The sequence below is a fragment of the Mizuhopecten yessoensis genome, unplaced genomic scaffold (genome assembly GCF_002113885.1).
Source record: "Mizuhopecten yessoensis strain PY_sf001 unplaced genomic scaffold, ASM211388v2 scaffold7547, whole genome shotgun sequence".
NCBI classification, from domain to species: Eukaryota; Metazoa; Mollusca; class Bivalvia; order Pectinida; family Pectinidae; genus Mizuhopecten; species Mizuhopecten yessoensis.
In genome coordinates, this window is record NW_018407102.1 from 710455 (window position 1) to 729934 (window position 19480).

At 37.6% G+C, this 19480-nt stretch overlaps 1 protein-coding gene across 6 annotated transcripts in view; it reads right to left on the reverse strand.

The window, feature by feature from the left end:
* Nucleotides 1–1286: 1286 nt before the first annotated feature.
* The window catches only part of LOC110453940 (protein NDNF-like), a 110854-nt gene continuing 92660 nt past the window's right edge, over nt 1287–19480 (reverse strand). For all 6 annotated transcript variants that reach the window (XM_021503190.1, XM_021503189.1, XM_021503191.1 and 3 more), the window contains 2 exons: nt 6894–6997; nt 1287–4690 (listed from right to left, as the gene is read on the reverse strand). In XM_021503190.1, coding sequence (XP_021358865.1) covers nt 3393–4690; nt 6894–6997 — 1402 coding nt within the window. In that variant the 3' untranslated portion in view covers nt 1287–3392. The remainder of the gene's footprint in view (nt 4691–6893; nt 6998–19480) is intronic.

Below are 19480 nucleotides of genomic sequence, written 5' to 3' on the forward strand. Positions count from 1 at the left end.
CTTTGTCATTCATATGTGCTTTTTATCTGTATTGGTCAGCGACGATGATCCACCACTTGAGGCGGAGCTCTACATTCTCGACAGTATGGATTGGACTAACAATGCCAAAGTCTTGTCATCATTTGTTTCTGCTTAAGCCTTTTGATGGCTGGTATCTGCCATCCCTACTTGTCACCAATTACGTGAATGTCTCCGATGACTTATCGATGTAACAGTCTAGGTACGTTACTTTAAACCCATACGATGATACATCTAGTCAGTTTTAAATTTGTGTATAGGTTATTACTGACGGTGTGTCATTCAATTTTCTCACATACTTCACAGGGTGATCCCGTTGTTGCTAGGAAAAAGCTAAGTCTATTTTACACGGAGTAGGGAAAGACAGCTGACAGCGCGCTATGACGTCATAGTAATGGATTGTCGACGTGACGTCATTGTATTGTTTCTGTGATGTCATACAATTGTTGTGAATGGGGAATCATCCGTTTCAACCCTAGGGCTTTGGGGTTTGCCGGAAGAATAAGATCGATGTTTATTTCGACTGGAATTTGTTTATTTGTATGTATGCTCGTGCTGACCAGCCAAACTCTTACACTCGGGATGAGATATCCCTGTCCACGGAACAGACCCATGTAAGATTCTATTATTCTCTTACCCTGGACAGGTGTATCCGCACTTTTACCGGTGTGAGATTTCCTTGTCTCACCCTATTATCATCATAACAATGGTATGACGTCACTTCAACAATACGATGACGTCACTTCAACCAATACAATGACGTCAAGTGAACAATCAATCAACTTCACGACAACCCTGAATTTAGCATGTAACGTTATCTTTTCATTGTGCATATGAAACACAATGGGAGAACAGGGTTATAGAAAAGAATCATTCATCCCCTTGTTGGTGAGATAGGGGAATCTCAACCCTCGGGGAAAGATTCTTAAGTTGCCAAACACTCGGTAAAGCCTCGTGTTTGGCAACTTCAGAATCTTCCCCCTCGGGTTGAGATTCCCCTCAGCCCAAGGGGGTGAGATATTCTATTAATCTTTCCATATCCTGCATTGTTATGGCATTCCCAGGGCTATAATTAGTGCAATGTTTTCACCTTCCATCATGTTTTATGTATTGCACGTCTTTGAGATTTATTTATCTACGTTCTGCTTGTCGTAGGAATGTATATAGAGTTGTTACTTTATTTTAACACACGACACACAATAAAAACCTCTGTACATCGTATACCAACAATAACAAGCCAAACACAATTTCAATTATTTAAACAAATATGAAATTAATTTAATATCAACAGTGGCAATGATGTCTAAACTTAATTAGCATATGTTGACACCATGTGTAAGAAATAAATTAGAATGTTTGATAAATATTTGCAAACACGTAATCGGCGATGATCGGTTTCATGATGTGACTTCCGTGATCAATATCTACAGTATATGGGTTCCGTTGGTTCACAGTGATGATTCCTCCCAATGCTGATACAATAAAAGGGGTAATTCCTGTGATCCAAATGCCATTTATCTGTCATTTCTCAACTCACTGAGCCAACACTTTGAATAATGAAGGATGAAAAGGTCAAGGAACCAAGATGAAGTTGAAAAAATATGAATTACTTGGAAGCCGCATGTTACTTTTTAACGAACCACATAACAAAATGCATAAGTCTACAAATGCTTCCTCTCACTCTGAAAATAAGCGACCATTATCCATACATTCACATAAATGGCCTTCTTCGTGGGGTGGAAGAACAAAGTCAAAAGACATTCAACATTTACTTGAGGGGGTAGGGGTGGGAAGGGGGCAGCATAGATTGGAGTTTTTATCCCGGGAGATACAACTGTATGACAGGAGTCGCATACTGTATGTATAGTATACATTGTAGTAATATGATATAAAAATACTATTTTCATTTGCATTGTAGTACATAATACATTGTAGTTGTATATACCCACAATGTAGTACTAGAAGGTAATTGCTATACGTACATTGTAGTTTTCTAAAATAACTCACATTAAATGAAGACCTATATAAATATATTACTACAATGAATCTTACTACAACGTATACAAAACATAGTAGATTTATATATATACACTAACATACTTATAAATGACAAGCATCGTATATGGAACACAAACCAACGGAATACTGCTTTCACCAATTGACATGGTAGTCCATTTACCGATATACCTTACCTTATGAATTCAAAGACAATGAGTGATGTGACGTGTCGCGTGTATAGTGTTGACAACATTTAATATGAAGACTTTTCTCAGTAACACAAGCGGCCACATTAACAGATACACAACATTGTATATGGGGGTTTAAATAACATCGACAATGGTTTCCATCTATAGTTTTCTCAATGAGTGATATTTAATTTTTCTCTTTCCCGTTGGTTGTTACATGCGGGGATGTGTAATTTATCGAATACTTTACAAATCATACATGTATTGCACGCATCAAGAATAATATTTTTGTCAAATTAAAAACAATGTAACAATATCTGAATATCATAGAAAACGATCAGTCTTTCAGAAATTAAACTTACATCAGTCCAGTAGTTATTCAGAATTTGGTGTTATTGGGACTTAGTATCTTTCTCTAAAACGAACGTAATAATACACCATAGCTCACATTTCTTCCCAATGAATTATTTCCTTCATCCTCTCAACATCTCCCAAATATCAGGGGTTCGGAATGTTACAACCTAGCTCGAAGTGAGGAGATAAAAGAGTTACTCCCCCTTATACAGAGTACAACCCGTACTGAGTAGATCGTCATGACCATGTACCGGAATGGTATCATTTACCAATACAGAAGTTTTATATAGTGATAAATAACGCCGACACTCTCTATTTCGTTAAATGAAAACACAGGGTAGTCAATATGATTTTGTGTTGTATTTTGAACCAAATGCTTAAATGTTTTGTCAGATCGATATTCGTATTATGCATCACCCCCTGTTTTGTTACATTCTATACTATTGTTGAATTTTGAAGACCTTCCATGGATGACTACTCGAACAGTCAATGGGCTTTATGTATGGGACCTGTCCGACCAATCAGCTGACGCGTGGCAATATCTGAGAAAATTAATGACAAAGTGTTGCGAGGACTGTATTCCCCAGCTTGGTCAAAAATACCCTGGATTATCTGCCTTGGTTTTTCTACGCTCCGCCAGGTGTATGGTGAAGTCTAGCGGAGAGTAAAGGTACTCGGGCAGGAAATCTAGTCTAGGTCAAAAAGACATCACAGTAACACAGTTTGTCCGGAAATACATTCCCGCTCTTAGTGGCAAAATCACAGATCTCCTTCAGAATAACATTCAAACTACATATCATATACCATGCACTCGCCTTACACTCACAGAAAGTCTCAACACTCGCTTCTTGTTTGAGTAACAACACTTTGGTACGGCAATGAGTGTCTTTTCCGCCGACTAACAACAATGTCAAATTGATAGGAGGTGTCAGGCTTTAAGCCTGTTATTTCAAAGGTAGTAACTCCAGTCTTAGTATTCCTATGTCTTCTACTAAATTTTTTACAAGTGATTTTTGTACTACTTTTTACATGTGAAGTTTTACAAGAATCCGTTTTATTTCGCCGCCGTTTCCGTTTGGTGCTTGCGGGTATTTCTTTCTTGTATAAACAATACGTTTGTCTTTCTCCCGCCTCTAGCCAGGCGATTGTCACATTGCTACACGTGATTTGCTCATCGAACACTAGTATCCGGGTATCGTTTGGTAGATCCGGGTACTGTTGAAACACTTTAGTACTATTGCTTATAAACACTCGAACATTCCGTTTTCCTTTCCGTGAATTAGTTATTTTCACAAGGTAATCATCTGGCTCCAAATCCCTCAAAGTAATTTTCTTTATATTCCTTATCCTTGTATTCACTATAGTTTTCCCCCTTCGCATCACTTGAAATTTGACCTTTCCTTTGCATGCATGTATGGCAAGAAACACTTTACTCGTGAACGATGTCAATTTAAACTTCAGCACTTCCTTCTGTTTTGGTCGACTTAACGTTACTTTATTTACTTTGTTGAATTTTAGATGTTTGACTTTTTTCCCTCTCATTGTCTTCAACTCTAATCCTGTATACGAACTGGTGCGGTTCGTATTATTATTGATGACGTACACATCTATGAAGTACTTCGTATTAGGCTTTGCCCGTGTATAAATATAATTCGTGCGGCTTCCGATACACTTGTACACTATTTGTCCTCGCTTTGCAGCTTTCACAGGCCTCGCCTTTCTCTCCATTTCTCTAAAACGCCTTTTCTCCTTTGCGAATCCGAATCCAGCGCCTACAGGCGGCTTCATATAACTGTCTCCATATAAATGTGCATTTAGCGAGCAGTGTGTAGGATAGGATCTGCCCTTACTAATAGCAACACAGTAAGTGATGATATTGTCATAGGGCGTCTCCTCTGGGCTCGGCTTCCACGACACGGAAATCCGCCGTCGCTGTACCTCAGCTCCTTCTACTTTGTAGTCATTGGGAAGCGCCGGGTAGGCAACATAATTTAGTTTTTTCGTTGCAAAGAAATGAACTCTTGTATCGCTAGTAAGGGGCCGTAGAGATATCTTGAAGATCAACTTGCCACTCAATGTGAACGTGTGTTTTCCGGCACCCGTGTGGTTGTAATAATGACGCCCTCCTCGTTCTGCAACAAACACAATTGTAAATACCAATTTAGTGTATCATTAACATATGATAAAACTAAATGTTTAGCAATCAAACACATATTTTGTATTTATAACATATGAATTTTATATAAATTGTACGACAAATATGTCGCCGTTAAGTATACAAGCCATGCGAAATATGCTGGAAAGTATCAAACATATTATGGTGTCTGGATGTTCCCTCAGATCATTAATCTTTATGACGTGTAGAAAGTTTTATCTAATATTCTGGATTATGTTGTATGCAAATTAAAATGTTTGTATTTGTAGGTGTGACGTTAAATGCAATAAGTCGTTTCACAAGAATTATTAAACACGTTTAATGCAAAACTGCTAAACGAACGGCCTATACGTTGAAATGTAATTGTCGTTGACTCGTGTTTACACATTGAAGTAGTATGTCGAATACTCATTGTAAGAAATTGTTTCATGAACATAAATATGCAATACACGTGCATTCATGTGTAGGAAGCATGCGGGAAACCATAAGACAAAAGGCCATGAATGTGATGATATTGAGACGTTATCACGATGTAAGTCGAGTTATCGGAAGCTACATGAAACACGCTTATGTCCGGGATTACGTACAGCTTAACAAGCATCTCACTGCAGTCTCGATTACATCACCTCTGTTGGCGAGGCTAAAATAATCGTTTTAATAGTGAAATTAATCCCCGATTTAAGTGCGTTAATAATCCTTCAAAACTCAGCTATGGTTTTAAACTCTCTATATACACCAAAGACATTGATTACCATCTATGTATCCGAATGGCCTCCGTGCCTTCACCTTCCAATGTAGGTCTTTCGTTATTTCTCCCTACGAAAGCTACAGCTTTAAGTATCGTCTTTAAGTTTTCTGTTGAAACGAACCCTTTAAATATTCTGACGGTAAGGACAGGTTAATCTCCCTTAAATTCTCTTCGCGTTAGATGGAGGACAGTCTGATACGGATAGAGGCCATGACTAAACGTTTGGCAACGTCTCCGATTATCCACTAATAGGCGAGTAAGATCGGCATTTAAAAATAATACCGTTAAATAAGAACATGTTTGTGTGTACTTATCTGATACAGAACATACTGCCATCAGGTCAGGACAGTTAACACTGTCTTAGTGCTGCAGTTTCCTCTCAACAATTCACTGAGGTACTGCCCTACATGTACACTATACAGTAATGATAACTTCCGCGATGTAGCAGGAGGTCGCCCCAGATCACGACAACCTAAGGCATGCTTTTAATCTTCAGCATTGTTGAGATGCGAAACAAATGATTTTAACCACAACGTGCGTCCCCGGGGATCATGTTTATAATAACTTTAAAATGTGTATTCACAAACACTGACAAAAAACACATGTGAGAAATAAAACGAATGCACCAGTCGAACGCCCTATTCTGGTACAGAGCTTTTTTCTCTCTCTCTCGTAAACAGCGATTCCCATACAGGAGTGCAGTTTGGGCATATTTCACTAAACCCATTTCTTCTTTGGATTGAAAATAGAACCTAAAAGCACACTGCTTTCTTGTTATTAAAAACATTTGATACATTTATTCATTCAAGTTTGGATCATAAATGGGACCTTTTTCACCAGTGAATGTCCTTTTTGAACAGTGTTGTTCTTTTTGTAAGCAATTAGTTGCCTAAAACATCAAAAGACCTTTATAACAGAACATACACGCGTTGTAAAAGTGGAATACCACAAGCTGAACACCAAGCACCGCGGATAAAAACCAACTTGTACTGTCTGACACGTCAAACTCCCTAACGCGTATACTGACGAGGCATTCACCATATGCCTTTCACAGAAATGATTACGGAGAAACTAAACTAACTAATGCTAATAAATGGTCTGTTTGGTTAGAAGCTATCGAGCACGTGTATCCGATGTCAAGACCTCGTTATAGAGCGAGGAAGACAGAGGCAGATGACAACAAGGGTACCTACTATCACTGAGATAGAAATAAACATCTGTAGATAATTTTCGGACTGTTTTTTTCCGATGTATGTATTTTTTTACTTTTGTTCAAAGACGTATATAGTACACATAACTGGCAAAACAACAAACTGATATTACATCTACCATGTTTATGACAATAAAATAGCGTGACGTTGTTTCCAAACGTTGTCAATGAACGTTGGCTGTGGGTTATGTTCTATTACCCTGAGCTAGTGGGGGTACTTACCACTTTTGTTGTACGTAGAGTAGGTGACGTTCCATTCTAACGCTGATGCACACGGGATGACGCTGATACTCACTGGTGTTTCATCGTCAGGCAGGAAAAACACGCTACAAAAAACAATAAAAGGTAAAGAATATAGATCACAAAACTACACAGGAAAATGTGATACAACCAATAATGAAAAGACTTAGTATATAGATAACCAAGGTACATCGAGGAAAATGTGATACAACCAATAATGAAAAGACTTAGTATATAGATAGCCAAGGTACATCGAGGAAAACATGATACAACCAATAATGAAAGGCTAAGTATATAGATAGCCAAGGTACATCAAGGAAAACACATTATGCAACCAACAATGCCAAGAAAAGTGCTACCAAAATACATAGAGACAAACCATTCCAACGTACAGTATATAACCCACCAAGGTACACCAAGACGAAATATGATACAACCAAAAGGCGAAAATGAAGTATATCCGAAAAGTCAATCTACAACCAACACCAAGAAAACTCGCTACAACTAACAGAAAACTCTCTACAACCAACAACGTAACACTGACAAAACTCGCTACAACCAACAACGTGACACCTACAAAACTCGCTACAACCAACAACGAAACACCGACAAAACACGCTACAACCAACAACGTTACAATGACAAAACTCCCTACAACCAACAACGTAACACCGACAAAACCACGCTACAACCAACACCGACAAAACTCGCTACAACCAACAACGTTACAATGACAAACCCCCCTACAACCAACAACGTAACACCGACAAAACTCACTACAACCAACACGGTAACAATGACAAAACTCGCTACAACCAACAACGAAACACCGACAAAACACGCTACAACCAACAACGTAACAATGACAAATCACGCTACAACCAACAACGTTACACCGACAAAACACGCTACAACGAACAACGTAACAATGACAAATCTCGCTACAACCAACAACGTAACACTGACAAAACACGCTACAACCAACAACGTAACGCCGACAAAACTCGCTACAACCAACAACGTAACACTGACAAAACACGCTACAACCAACAACGTAACAATGACAAATCCCGCTACAACCAACAACGTAACACTGACAAAACACGCTACAACCAACAACGTAACGCCGACAAAACTCGCTACAACCAACAACGTAACAATGACAAATCTCGCTACAACCAACAACGTAACACTGACAAAACTCACTACAACCAACAACGTAACACCGACAAAACCACGCTACAACCAACACCGACAAAACTCGCTACAACCAACAACGAAACACCGACAAAACACACTACAACCAACAACGTAACAATGACAAAACTCGCTACAACCAACAACCTAACACCGACAAAACTCGCTACAACCAACAACGTTACAATGACAAAACTCCCTACAACCAACAACGTAACACCGACAAAACCACGCTACAACCAACACCGACAAAACTCGCTACAACCAACAACGTTACAATGACAAACCCCCCTACAACCAACAACGTAACACCGACAAAACCACGCTACAACCAACACCGACAAAACTCGCTACAACCAACAACGTAGCAATGACAAAACACGCTACAACCAACAACGTAACAAGGACAAATCCCGCTACAACCAACAACGTAACACTGACAAAACTCGCTACAACCAACAACGAAACACCGACAAAACACACTACAACCAACAACGTAACAATGACAAAACACGCAATAACCAACAACGTAAAACCGACAAAACTCGCTACAACTAACAACGTAACAATGACAAAACTCGCTACAACCAACGACGTAACACCGACAAAACACGCTACAACCAACAACGTTACAATGACAAAACACGCTACAACCAACAACGTAACACTGACAGAAAACTCGCTACAACCAACAACGTAACACCTACAAAACTCGCTACAACCAACCACGAAACACCGACAAAACACACTACAACCAACAACGTAACAATGACAAAACACGCTATAACCAACAACGTAACACCGACAAAACTCGCTACAACTAACAACGTAACAATGACAAAACTCGCTACAACCAACAACGTAACACCGACAAAACTCACTACAACCAACACTGTAACAATGACAAAACTCGCTACAACCAACAATGTAACACCGACAAATCTCGCTACAATCAACAACGTAACACTGACAAAACTCGCTACAACCAACAACGTAACGCCGATAAAACTCGCTACAACCAACAACGAAACACCGACAAAACACACTACAACCAACAACGTAACAATGACAAACCTTGCTACAACCAACAACGTAACACTGACAAATCTCGCTACAATCAACAACGTAACACCGACAAAACACGCTACATCCAACAACGTAACAATGACAAACCTCGCTACAACCAACAACGTAACGCCGATAAAACTCGCTACAACCAACAACGTAACAATGACAAAACTCGCTACAACCAACAACGTAACACCGACAAAACACGCTACATCCAACAACGTAACAATGACAAATCTTGCTACAACCAACAACGTAACACTGACAAATCTCGCTACAATCAACAACGTAACACCGACAAAACTCGCTACAACCAACAACGTAACAATGACAAATCTCGCTACAACCAACAACGTAACACTGACAAAACACGCTACAACCAACAACGTAACAATGACAAAACTCACTACAACCAACAACGTAACACCGACAAAACCACGCTACAACCAACACCGACAAAACTCGCTACAACCAACAACGTAACACTGACAAAACTCGCTACAACCAACAACGTAACAATGACAAAACTCGCTACAACCAACAACGTAACAATGACAAAACACGCTACAACGTAACAACAACCTAAAACCGACACACTACACCACAGCCAATAATATACAGACCAGCACGCACTAACAAACAATGTTCAACCGATAAAACTCAGTACATCATACAATGTAACATGGACAAAAAACGTCGAAAACAATATTATATAGACCAACAAACACGCGACAACTAAGGAATTCGTTTAAATAATACAAATCCTTTCATACAAGTATTTCGACTGAAAGTTGCGATTTCTAAATAACCAATACCATGACAACATCTTGACGTCTTGAAGAAGAAGCCAGATACATAAACACTTGGGCAGTTGTATTGTGAATTTATGAAGAAGTCACATGATACCATAAATTAGGTAACTTGCAAATGATAGAGAAAATAGCTTAGTATCATGGATAAAAAACGATATACCAACGTAAATCATCATCAGATAACCAGAACCATTTTATAGTTTTGCCTGGCTAACCCTAGTTTACGGAAAACTCGTTTTCGCTGCTTCGGAGAAGGACCAATTAAAGTCGAACATAAACCCTGCAGATCTTCTTTGTTTTAAGTGCCTTAAGGGAATACAGATAAAACTGTTTGTAAGAGTCGGGGTCTTCAACGCATAACCTGTCTCCGAAGTCAAGTAGCCATCAGTGCTCCTCGGAATAAGTATCCACTGGTGCGATATGAAAGGCTTGGGGCGTCTCGTTTGTCTGTTCTGCACTACAAGGTTTGTACAATTTGGAGAGCATTTATCCGATTCCAGACAAAACACCTTCTCTGGGCAGACTCGTAAAATTGCGCTTCAAACGAAGGGCATAGAATCTGACCCTTCTTGTCATTGGCGGAAGGCCATACCAAGTAGTACGGATTGTGCCTGTAACCGATCGACGGACGTTTTATAGATGTAATGATGATATACGAGAGTGCTAAACATTGACTAGGTAGACTTGTTTTGGACCAAAGTGCGGTTCCCACATGCACACCTTGATAATTTGAGAGTGAATTGACCTTTGAATATAGTATCCGACACAGACATGGATCTGATTGACAGTTTGCCTCTTGTTAGTCGTTCTTTTACCATGTTTGTAACGATGTTTTATAGTTAATATGTCAAATTATGTCATTTAGACTTCATGATGGTATACTTGCGAAACACGTCAATCAAGACTGTGATTGGTTGAAGTTAATTGTGACGTAGTAATCATGATGATAGACATGACTTCAATTACTATATGAATGTTGCCGACTTGGGACTGCCTTAAAAACCGTCGATATTTTCGTCATATTTGTACAAAATCTGGAGAATTTGTTAAAAAGGGACAACTCAAGTTTTAAGGATACTTTTTGTACACAAAAAATCATTCAACAAAAGAACGAAAATGTTTTCGAAATATTCCTGCATATCGTATACAGGAAGTTTGCCAATTATAACCACGTATTCTTTTGAAGGTGGTCTACGTCTGCCCGACATTTAGGTCTCCGTACATGGCTTCATTCAGACTATATTAGGCTTATTATGATTGGTCCCTCATAGGACAGATCCCAGCTCTAGCTTAGATGTGGTTGACCACTCTACATACAGATGCCAGAGCTGAGCATTCGTCTGGGTGGCCATCCAGCACATGGATCCAGCACATGGATCCGAGCAATGATGCCACGTCTGGGAGTTATGTATGATGCCGATTAGCAATGCAAAGGTGCAACCTATCTCTGTATTGCCGAGAGGCCTACCAGGTGTACCCTAACCTTACAGGGTCGTAGGACGACATACCTGCTACCGGAAATGAAGTAAACCACATGTCTGTAATTCGTCATGCGCCGTTACTAAGAGCGCTGTCGCACCCGTGTGTGTGGGTAGCTGGATGCACACCACGCCTCATTACACTCCCAACACGGACAGTGTGCAGCTTGTACTACATTCCACGCTCATCTACACGCTAATGTGCTAGTTGGTGGTATTTAGCACTTAACCATGTAAAACACGTGCATTATAACCGTGGATAGTGCAACCAAAGCGATATAGTCATGGTCTGTTATTTCATTACTCTTATCACTGAATTTCAGTCAATTCGAAAGATTTATTCGTAAAAAAATCATTTTTTTTTAGAGGAACAATAACATTATTATTCACCTTCTATAATTGTCTCTTAAAAACGAAATTTTCTCGGAGTATGTCCCGCAAAATATCTTATGTACAAACCCGAAAGTGATGTTTTAATGATGGGATGTTTAATTAGTAATAAGAATATATATAGAGTATATATATATAGAGGAGAAGCGACGGTTCAAATATAATTGATATTCAATGAAAAGCTGTTGAATATCGTGTCATTTTTTTACATGAAATATTGAATAAGTATCTATACAAACTGTTGTAGCCAAACGTTTATTTTTATTTTTAAAGTTACAAAGAGTTTCGAAAGCAAAATCCCCTTTTCTAACTATTTTTAAAAACACTTTAGACATGGATTTTTTCATTCTTTTGATTATTAAGTGCCACCGGTGATTCCTAGATGCACGAAGATGTATTACTTTGTTTGACTTTTTGCATCTTTCAATAGTTGATTCATCTTTTCGTATTTCAAGTGAAAATAAGAAAGCATTAAATGACAGTAGAGTACATTTGACCTGTTAATGATTACTTTGTGTTAGAACTTTCCTTTGACGTCACACTCAATTATCGCCTCTGCATTGTGATATCACCAACAACTTGGCATCTTCAATGCAGTAAAGATTTTGCTATTTTCTCTGCAGTAAAATACAATTTTTATCATACTGATAATTCAACAAAGTGAAGTAGTAAAAATGTAATTTTCAATCTGAATTTATGCACGATTTATGTTTTTATTTTACTATTTACTGAAAGGCACTTTACCTTTTATTACTAATATTCCCGGTTTACTATACATATGTATAGATAGGTAGGATTATATGGCATGTTAAAGCTTCACATTGAGTCTTTGATGTTTGTGTAGGTAATCTATCAACAGAATAAAATCTAATGAGTAACCAATTATATATTGTTTTTCTTTAGTAAAGGGCAATTCGTGAAGTTCTTAACCACTTTCGATAAAATTGACATTAAAAGTTGGCCACCTGTAATTTTAATTAAACCGAAACAATAAACATGGCCCAGGTGGTGCCACGATCTCAGTTTGGCTAGTTGATAGCGTATATGCTGAGTAAAGATAAAATTGGTACAGCGGATACATTCACAATGTAATGAACACAAATTGTATCTGTAGTTTACTGTCTATTCCGCGGTCTCATAATAAGGTAGGTTGGATGGTGTGTAGCGTTTTTCATTATCCAGTAATCGAGGCGGTGTGCCACTAACGAAACGCGAGCCGTCACCATAGGGCGGTGTGTACTATAGGTCCAGTTTCAGAACAGCCTGTCACGAGACCCCAGTACGATAGGTCTATAGGTCCACGGACAACGCCATCTACCATGACCAAGGTGGCACTAAGACACGCACTATAGCATGTGGAAGTATTCACACTTACTGACCCAAACTATATACCTGGGAAATGGTAGCCGATCAGGAGCGCGGTGTTCGTGAGGAAAGGGCATACATTGTATACTCCGATGAAAAACAACAATATACATTTTCGCACTCAGACATATGTACATTCAATTTTAATCAGATCGCTCCCCAAATACCTATCCGAGGAGTTGTCTCGTCTACACTGGGATCGTTCACGCCATCCGCGGTCTACTGATAACCAACGTTTCTACCTACCCTGCTAGAGGCTATCCATTCAAACCATTCCTCTCGTGGTAGGGTAGATGTCAATATACACGAAGTTCATGCAGCTCACAGGCCAGACTAATTATACGTAGTTGACCCAGTGTCATAGTTACACAGTATTAAAACGCGCATAATGGTAAAATCTTGATTGGCATAAGTATGCTCTTTTCTGTCTCATTTGACATAAAAGAAACGATGGATTAAAATGTTTAAAAAAACACCATACATTAATTTCTATAAAATGTGTTCATTAATATCCTCCAAAAGTAAATTAGTCCACTAAGAGCCATATGCACCCAACGGTTATCTTGAAAAACCAACAAGGACGACTCACAACCATCCTCATTAAAATAATTGACATGCATTCTAAGAAAAGACGCCAAAGCAAACGAAGATATCACAAGCTTCCTCAACAATGTAGTCAAAGGCTGCGCATGTCTGTAGCTTCTCTCAATACAAAATATAAAAGGTATCGATCACGATACATATTTTAGCAAGCCATTGAAGCACATTTTTGATACAGATTTTTTTTAATGTAATATAATACCTAAACTGAAGGTCACATACTAAATTCTTGCTAGCGTTAACATAAATTGGATATGCTAAGTTGATATATCCGGGTATGCACACAGATGTTGAAATTCCCGAGGTAATGACAGATAATAAACGTATGGCCATTCATGAATTAAACCAACAAGCGAAAATATAAGATATACACATTCCCCGCGAATTCCAACGTCACGTTACATCAGCATCATCAAAAGTGATACATTCCTTACGATATTTGATGAATTCCGTTTTGCAATGTTTTCCGGTGGATAGATAAAGCGTGACTAATCCAAGGACAAGACGACAGTGAGTTTGGCTACAGTCAGTAATTTTGAGATGACGAGGAACATGTTGTCATCGGAAACAAGTTACATACGGCCCCTAACAAGACATAAGTATAACTGATTATGAAACATCGGGGCAGCTGGTATGAAATATCAGTACAGATGACAGAGAAACTTCAGTAAAGCTGAAAATGAAACATCAGTACAGCTGACAGAGACACTTCAGTACAGCTGGTAATGACATATCAGTACGGCTGACAGAGACACTTCAGTACGGCCGGTGATGAAATGTCAATACGGCTGACAGAGACACTTCAGTACGGCCGGTGATGAAAAGCCAGTACGGCTGACAGAAAATATCAGTACAGCTGGTAATGACATATCAGTACGGCTGACAGAGACACTTCAGTCCGGCCGGTGATGAAATGTCAGTACGGCTGACAGAAAATATCAGTACAGCTGGTAATGACATATCAGTACGGCTGACAGAGACACTTCAGTACGGCCGGTGATGAAATGTCAGTACGGCTGACAGAGACACTTCAGTACAGCTGGTAATGAAACAACAGGTCAGCTGGAAAAGAAATATCGGTTCAACTGACAGAGACATTTCAGTACAGCAGGTAATGACATATCAGTACAGCTGACAGAACATAATTGTGTATCAGTACAGCTGACAGAATATAATTGTGTATCAGGACAGCTGACAGAGCATAATTGTGTATCAGGACAGCTGACAGAGCATAATTGTGTATCAGTACAGCTGACAGAACATAATTGTGTATCAGTACAGCTGACAGAACATAATTGTGTATCATTACAGCTGACAGAACCTAATTATGTATCAGTACAGCTGACAGAGTATAATTGTGTATCAGTACAGTTGACAGAACATAATTGTGTATCAGTACAGCTGACAGAACATAATTGTGTATCAGTACAGTTGACAGAACATAAATGTGTATCAGTACAGCTGACAGAACATATCAGTACAACCATTACTGTATCATCAGTATAACTGGTGGTGAAATCCAAGAGACATCATCATAGGTGGTAATAAAACAATAGTACAACTGAATAAAACATCAGTACAACTGATAATGAAACATTAGTACAACTGATAATGAAACATCAGTACAACTCATAATGAAACATCAGTACAACTGATAATGAAACATAAGTAAAACTTATTATGAAACACCAGTACAACTTGAAATAAAACAACAGTACAACTGGTAATAAACACCAGTACAACTGATAATAAATATCAGTACAACTGATAATAAACATCAGTACAAGTGGTAATAAACATCAGTACAACTGGTAATAAACATCAGTACAACTGATAATAAATATCAGTACAACTGATAATAAATATCAGTACAACTGATAATGAAACATCAGTACAACTGATAATGAAACATAAGTACAACTGATAATGAAACATCAGTACAACTGGTAATAAATATCAGTACAACTGATAATAAACATCAGTACAACTGGTAATAAACATCAGTACAACTGGTAATAAACATCAGTACAACTGGTAATAAACATCAGTAGACCTTATAGCGAAACATCATGTACAGATGTTACTGATAAAAATCAAACACAAAATATAGTTCGTACGCAGTTTTTATGCACCAGTGTTTTCTAGTTCATCTCTCCATATGCTTAAACATTACTGATGTAATTAGTTCACTTTATAAATAATATATCTATAGATATTATCATTCCATAATACAAGATGTTGTAACTAATTTTCTCTCTCTTTCTCTCTCTATTTCCTCCCCAGGGAATGATATACAGTCGAACTTGCATTCAGAGACACCTTCAGAAAGTCCACAAAGCGGTCTCTAATCATAGGTGATTTTTCATTTCAGTTTACATAAAAAAGTGAAATGGGGAGGAATTGTAAAGTGGTCCCTTAACACAAAAGGTCTGCGTAAGAGGTGACCTCTGGAACAGGTTTGATTGTATACACTTTATTGTTTGCTGCTCATTGTTCATGTAAAAAATGAAAACAGCGATATGGTTGTTAGAACCACTTAAAGTTCTAAGATCTATTGACCAAAACACGAACAACAAGGAATATGAGAGACATGGGACAAACGCCTACAACAGCAGTGGCACTATCTGTTATTCTTATCAAGTGCAGGTTAATGTGACGACTTCATTGATAATATAAAGTCTTTGTTATCGTTAACGCATTGCACGTAAATGATGTCAAGGATTCGTTGGGTATAGTTTTAATCTACACTTTTCTTAACAGCTGATGCAGATTGTAATTTCACAACTAGTTTATAAATTGTATGCGCTTGATGTGATAGGCTTGCAGGCTAAACTAATGTTAAGTAAAGAGAAAATGATAAAACAGAAAGTATGTGCTGACTGTCTGGTTCGCATGGTTAACTCTCAGTGGAAGTGAACCCGTTACTTTGATGCTACCGAATAACACATATACAACGCGCTCAAGTATCACATGCACAAAACACTGCAAAACCAATAACCCCAGCACATCGAGAATTTCGTGATAAAGAAAATGGGACAATATACTTTAAAGGTTGCTTCAATTACTTGGGCTGAAAGGCGATAGCGGGACCCCAGTAGACATTGCGATATGGGTATAGAACGTGACACCCGGTAGGGGGAGCCAGTATCAGGCAAACATCCGGTGGGGGCGGATGTACATGGGTATATATATACAAATATCTCTTTTGTTTTAACACTTTAGGCAGGTTTAAATCATGAAACTCATAATTGAGACAAGATATCCTTTATTCCTTTATACATGATATCGCAAAGAGGACATAGTCAATTTAAAACGTGACGTTATCCATTAGCTGATGACGTCGGGACGTAAGGAAATAGGCACAATGGTTATTGTCTAGTATTAACACTCCTCCAATCTCGAGCTTACTTTAACTGCTACACACCAGTATGGCAGTATATCTGGAGACTGTATAATAAACGATCTTTTTATGGAATTTGACTTAGATCTTCTCTTTTAAAAGTTAGAACTACAACGTAGAAAGTTCAGAACACTTTCATGATCAGGATAAAATTTGGCATAACAAAACCCATCATTCATAAAAACAAATATATGTTATATATCTTACGGATGAGCAAACAAAACTAATACAACGAAACATCAACGCCACTCTGTAAACAATACTGATTAGTACGACAAATTTTATATAGGAACGAAAACAAAATATAATATCACAATCATTTTCATGAATCAACAGACAATAGAATACTTTACACTGTAACATGTTATTTCGCTGAAATATTCCAGCTATCTGCTATTGGAACCGACAATCAGCTAAACTGCAATTTTAAAATATATCTGCTTTTCATAAATTGAAATACCAGTGTCCCAATCAGAAGCGTAATCTACATAAACTTACACGAGACACAACACATCCTACCCCCATGTAAGGAAATAGAGCAATTTTCACAGTGAGGTAATTATAATAGGATATATTACCGTACATAGTGGCAATTGTTACGCTCAGTCCCTTGGACGGCAGTGATTGTTTAATTAATAATCTCACTCGTTTATCTTTTACAGATAGGATGATGTATCATACAATATCTATGCACGATATCTGAACTGTAGATAAGATTTGATTTGTATGGTGTACGGGGAAAATGGGTGAACCGAGAAATAGCACGTGTGCGTTGGTGTGATTATGTATAGCTAAACCAGTAGGCATATATCACAGGCTGTTCATACATATTACTCAGCTAAATTTGGAAATAAAATTTGCAAAATCATTTGACTACCGGGTATTGACAGAGCCGTAATCAAGAAACAACAGTCACGCGTGGCTGAAGAGACTTTTTGTACCCTTAAGCATTACACTGACACAGATTTAATTTGGCGTAAACACGACAAGTAGTTACAAATGTAAATTGTGTATAATTTCCCAGAGATTATCTAAATTCTGGAGTTAATCAAAACAGGTCACGGTCACATCATCTGTTTGGTCAGCAATGGTCAGCAATGGTCAGCAGTTGTCACTAGTTGTAAGTGTCAATAGTTATTAAGTAAACTTTCTGAAGCATTAACCATTGGCACCTCCTGGAGTTACCAGTCATGAACTAGAGGCAGCTAATGCTTAACTGTAATAACTTGAACAGTAAACTTTGTGCATGCAGTTTCATTGTTGATTGGTCATACCCTCTGATAAGTTATGTTTAATACATGGTCATTTTAAGGCGATATTCAATATAGATAGCCATACCCCTATCATTTCTTGAAAATTTACAGTTGCCAGACATCATGCTTTGATTTTTCAGAGAAAATGAAATGATCAAATTTCTTTCATGAACAGAATTCCTACAGCTTAACACGAATACTTCCTATCGCCTGATCATGAATATCACAAACAAGTATTAAGCTATTAAAATATTAATAAAATAATAGCAAGTTAATCTGGTATCATAGGACTCGACCATCGTTAATTATCCTACAGTATGTATCTAATCTTAACAATAAATTGACCACTGTAATATATATGAAATATTTAGTATCGAAACAACATGATCATCTTTCATATACAAACAACTACAATACCACTATACAAAACTAATGATGAAGGATAAAAAAATAAACAGACTACCATTAAACATGTAATATACATGTATAATATGAAAATGGATGGACCACTGTTAATTTAGTTATGTATGATTTAGAAATAACTACAGCATTATTAAACATAATATATATATTATTTATCAAAACGACAAGACCAACATTAATATATACATATTGAAAGCCTAGACCGCTGTAGTAATCATCTTTCACATATCTATAGTATTAAATTCATTAGATCAGGTTAAAATATATTTAATATATAATAATGGTTTATCGTACAATATCATATGAAGTTATACGTATTTACATTGTAGAATCAAGTTACACAATGTACAACATAGTACAAAGTTACACTAATGTACCATATGGTATCAGGTTACACAATGTACCACAAAATTATACTAATGTACCATATAGTATCAAGTTACACAATGTACAATATAGTACAAAGTTATACTAATGTACACTATACTATCAGGTTACACAATGTACCACAAAATTATACTAATGTACCATATAGTATCAAGTTACACAATGTACAATATAGTACAAAGTTACACTAATGTAC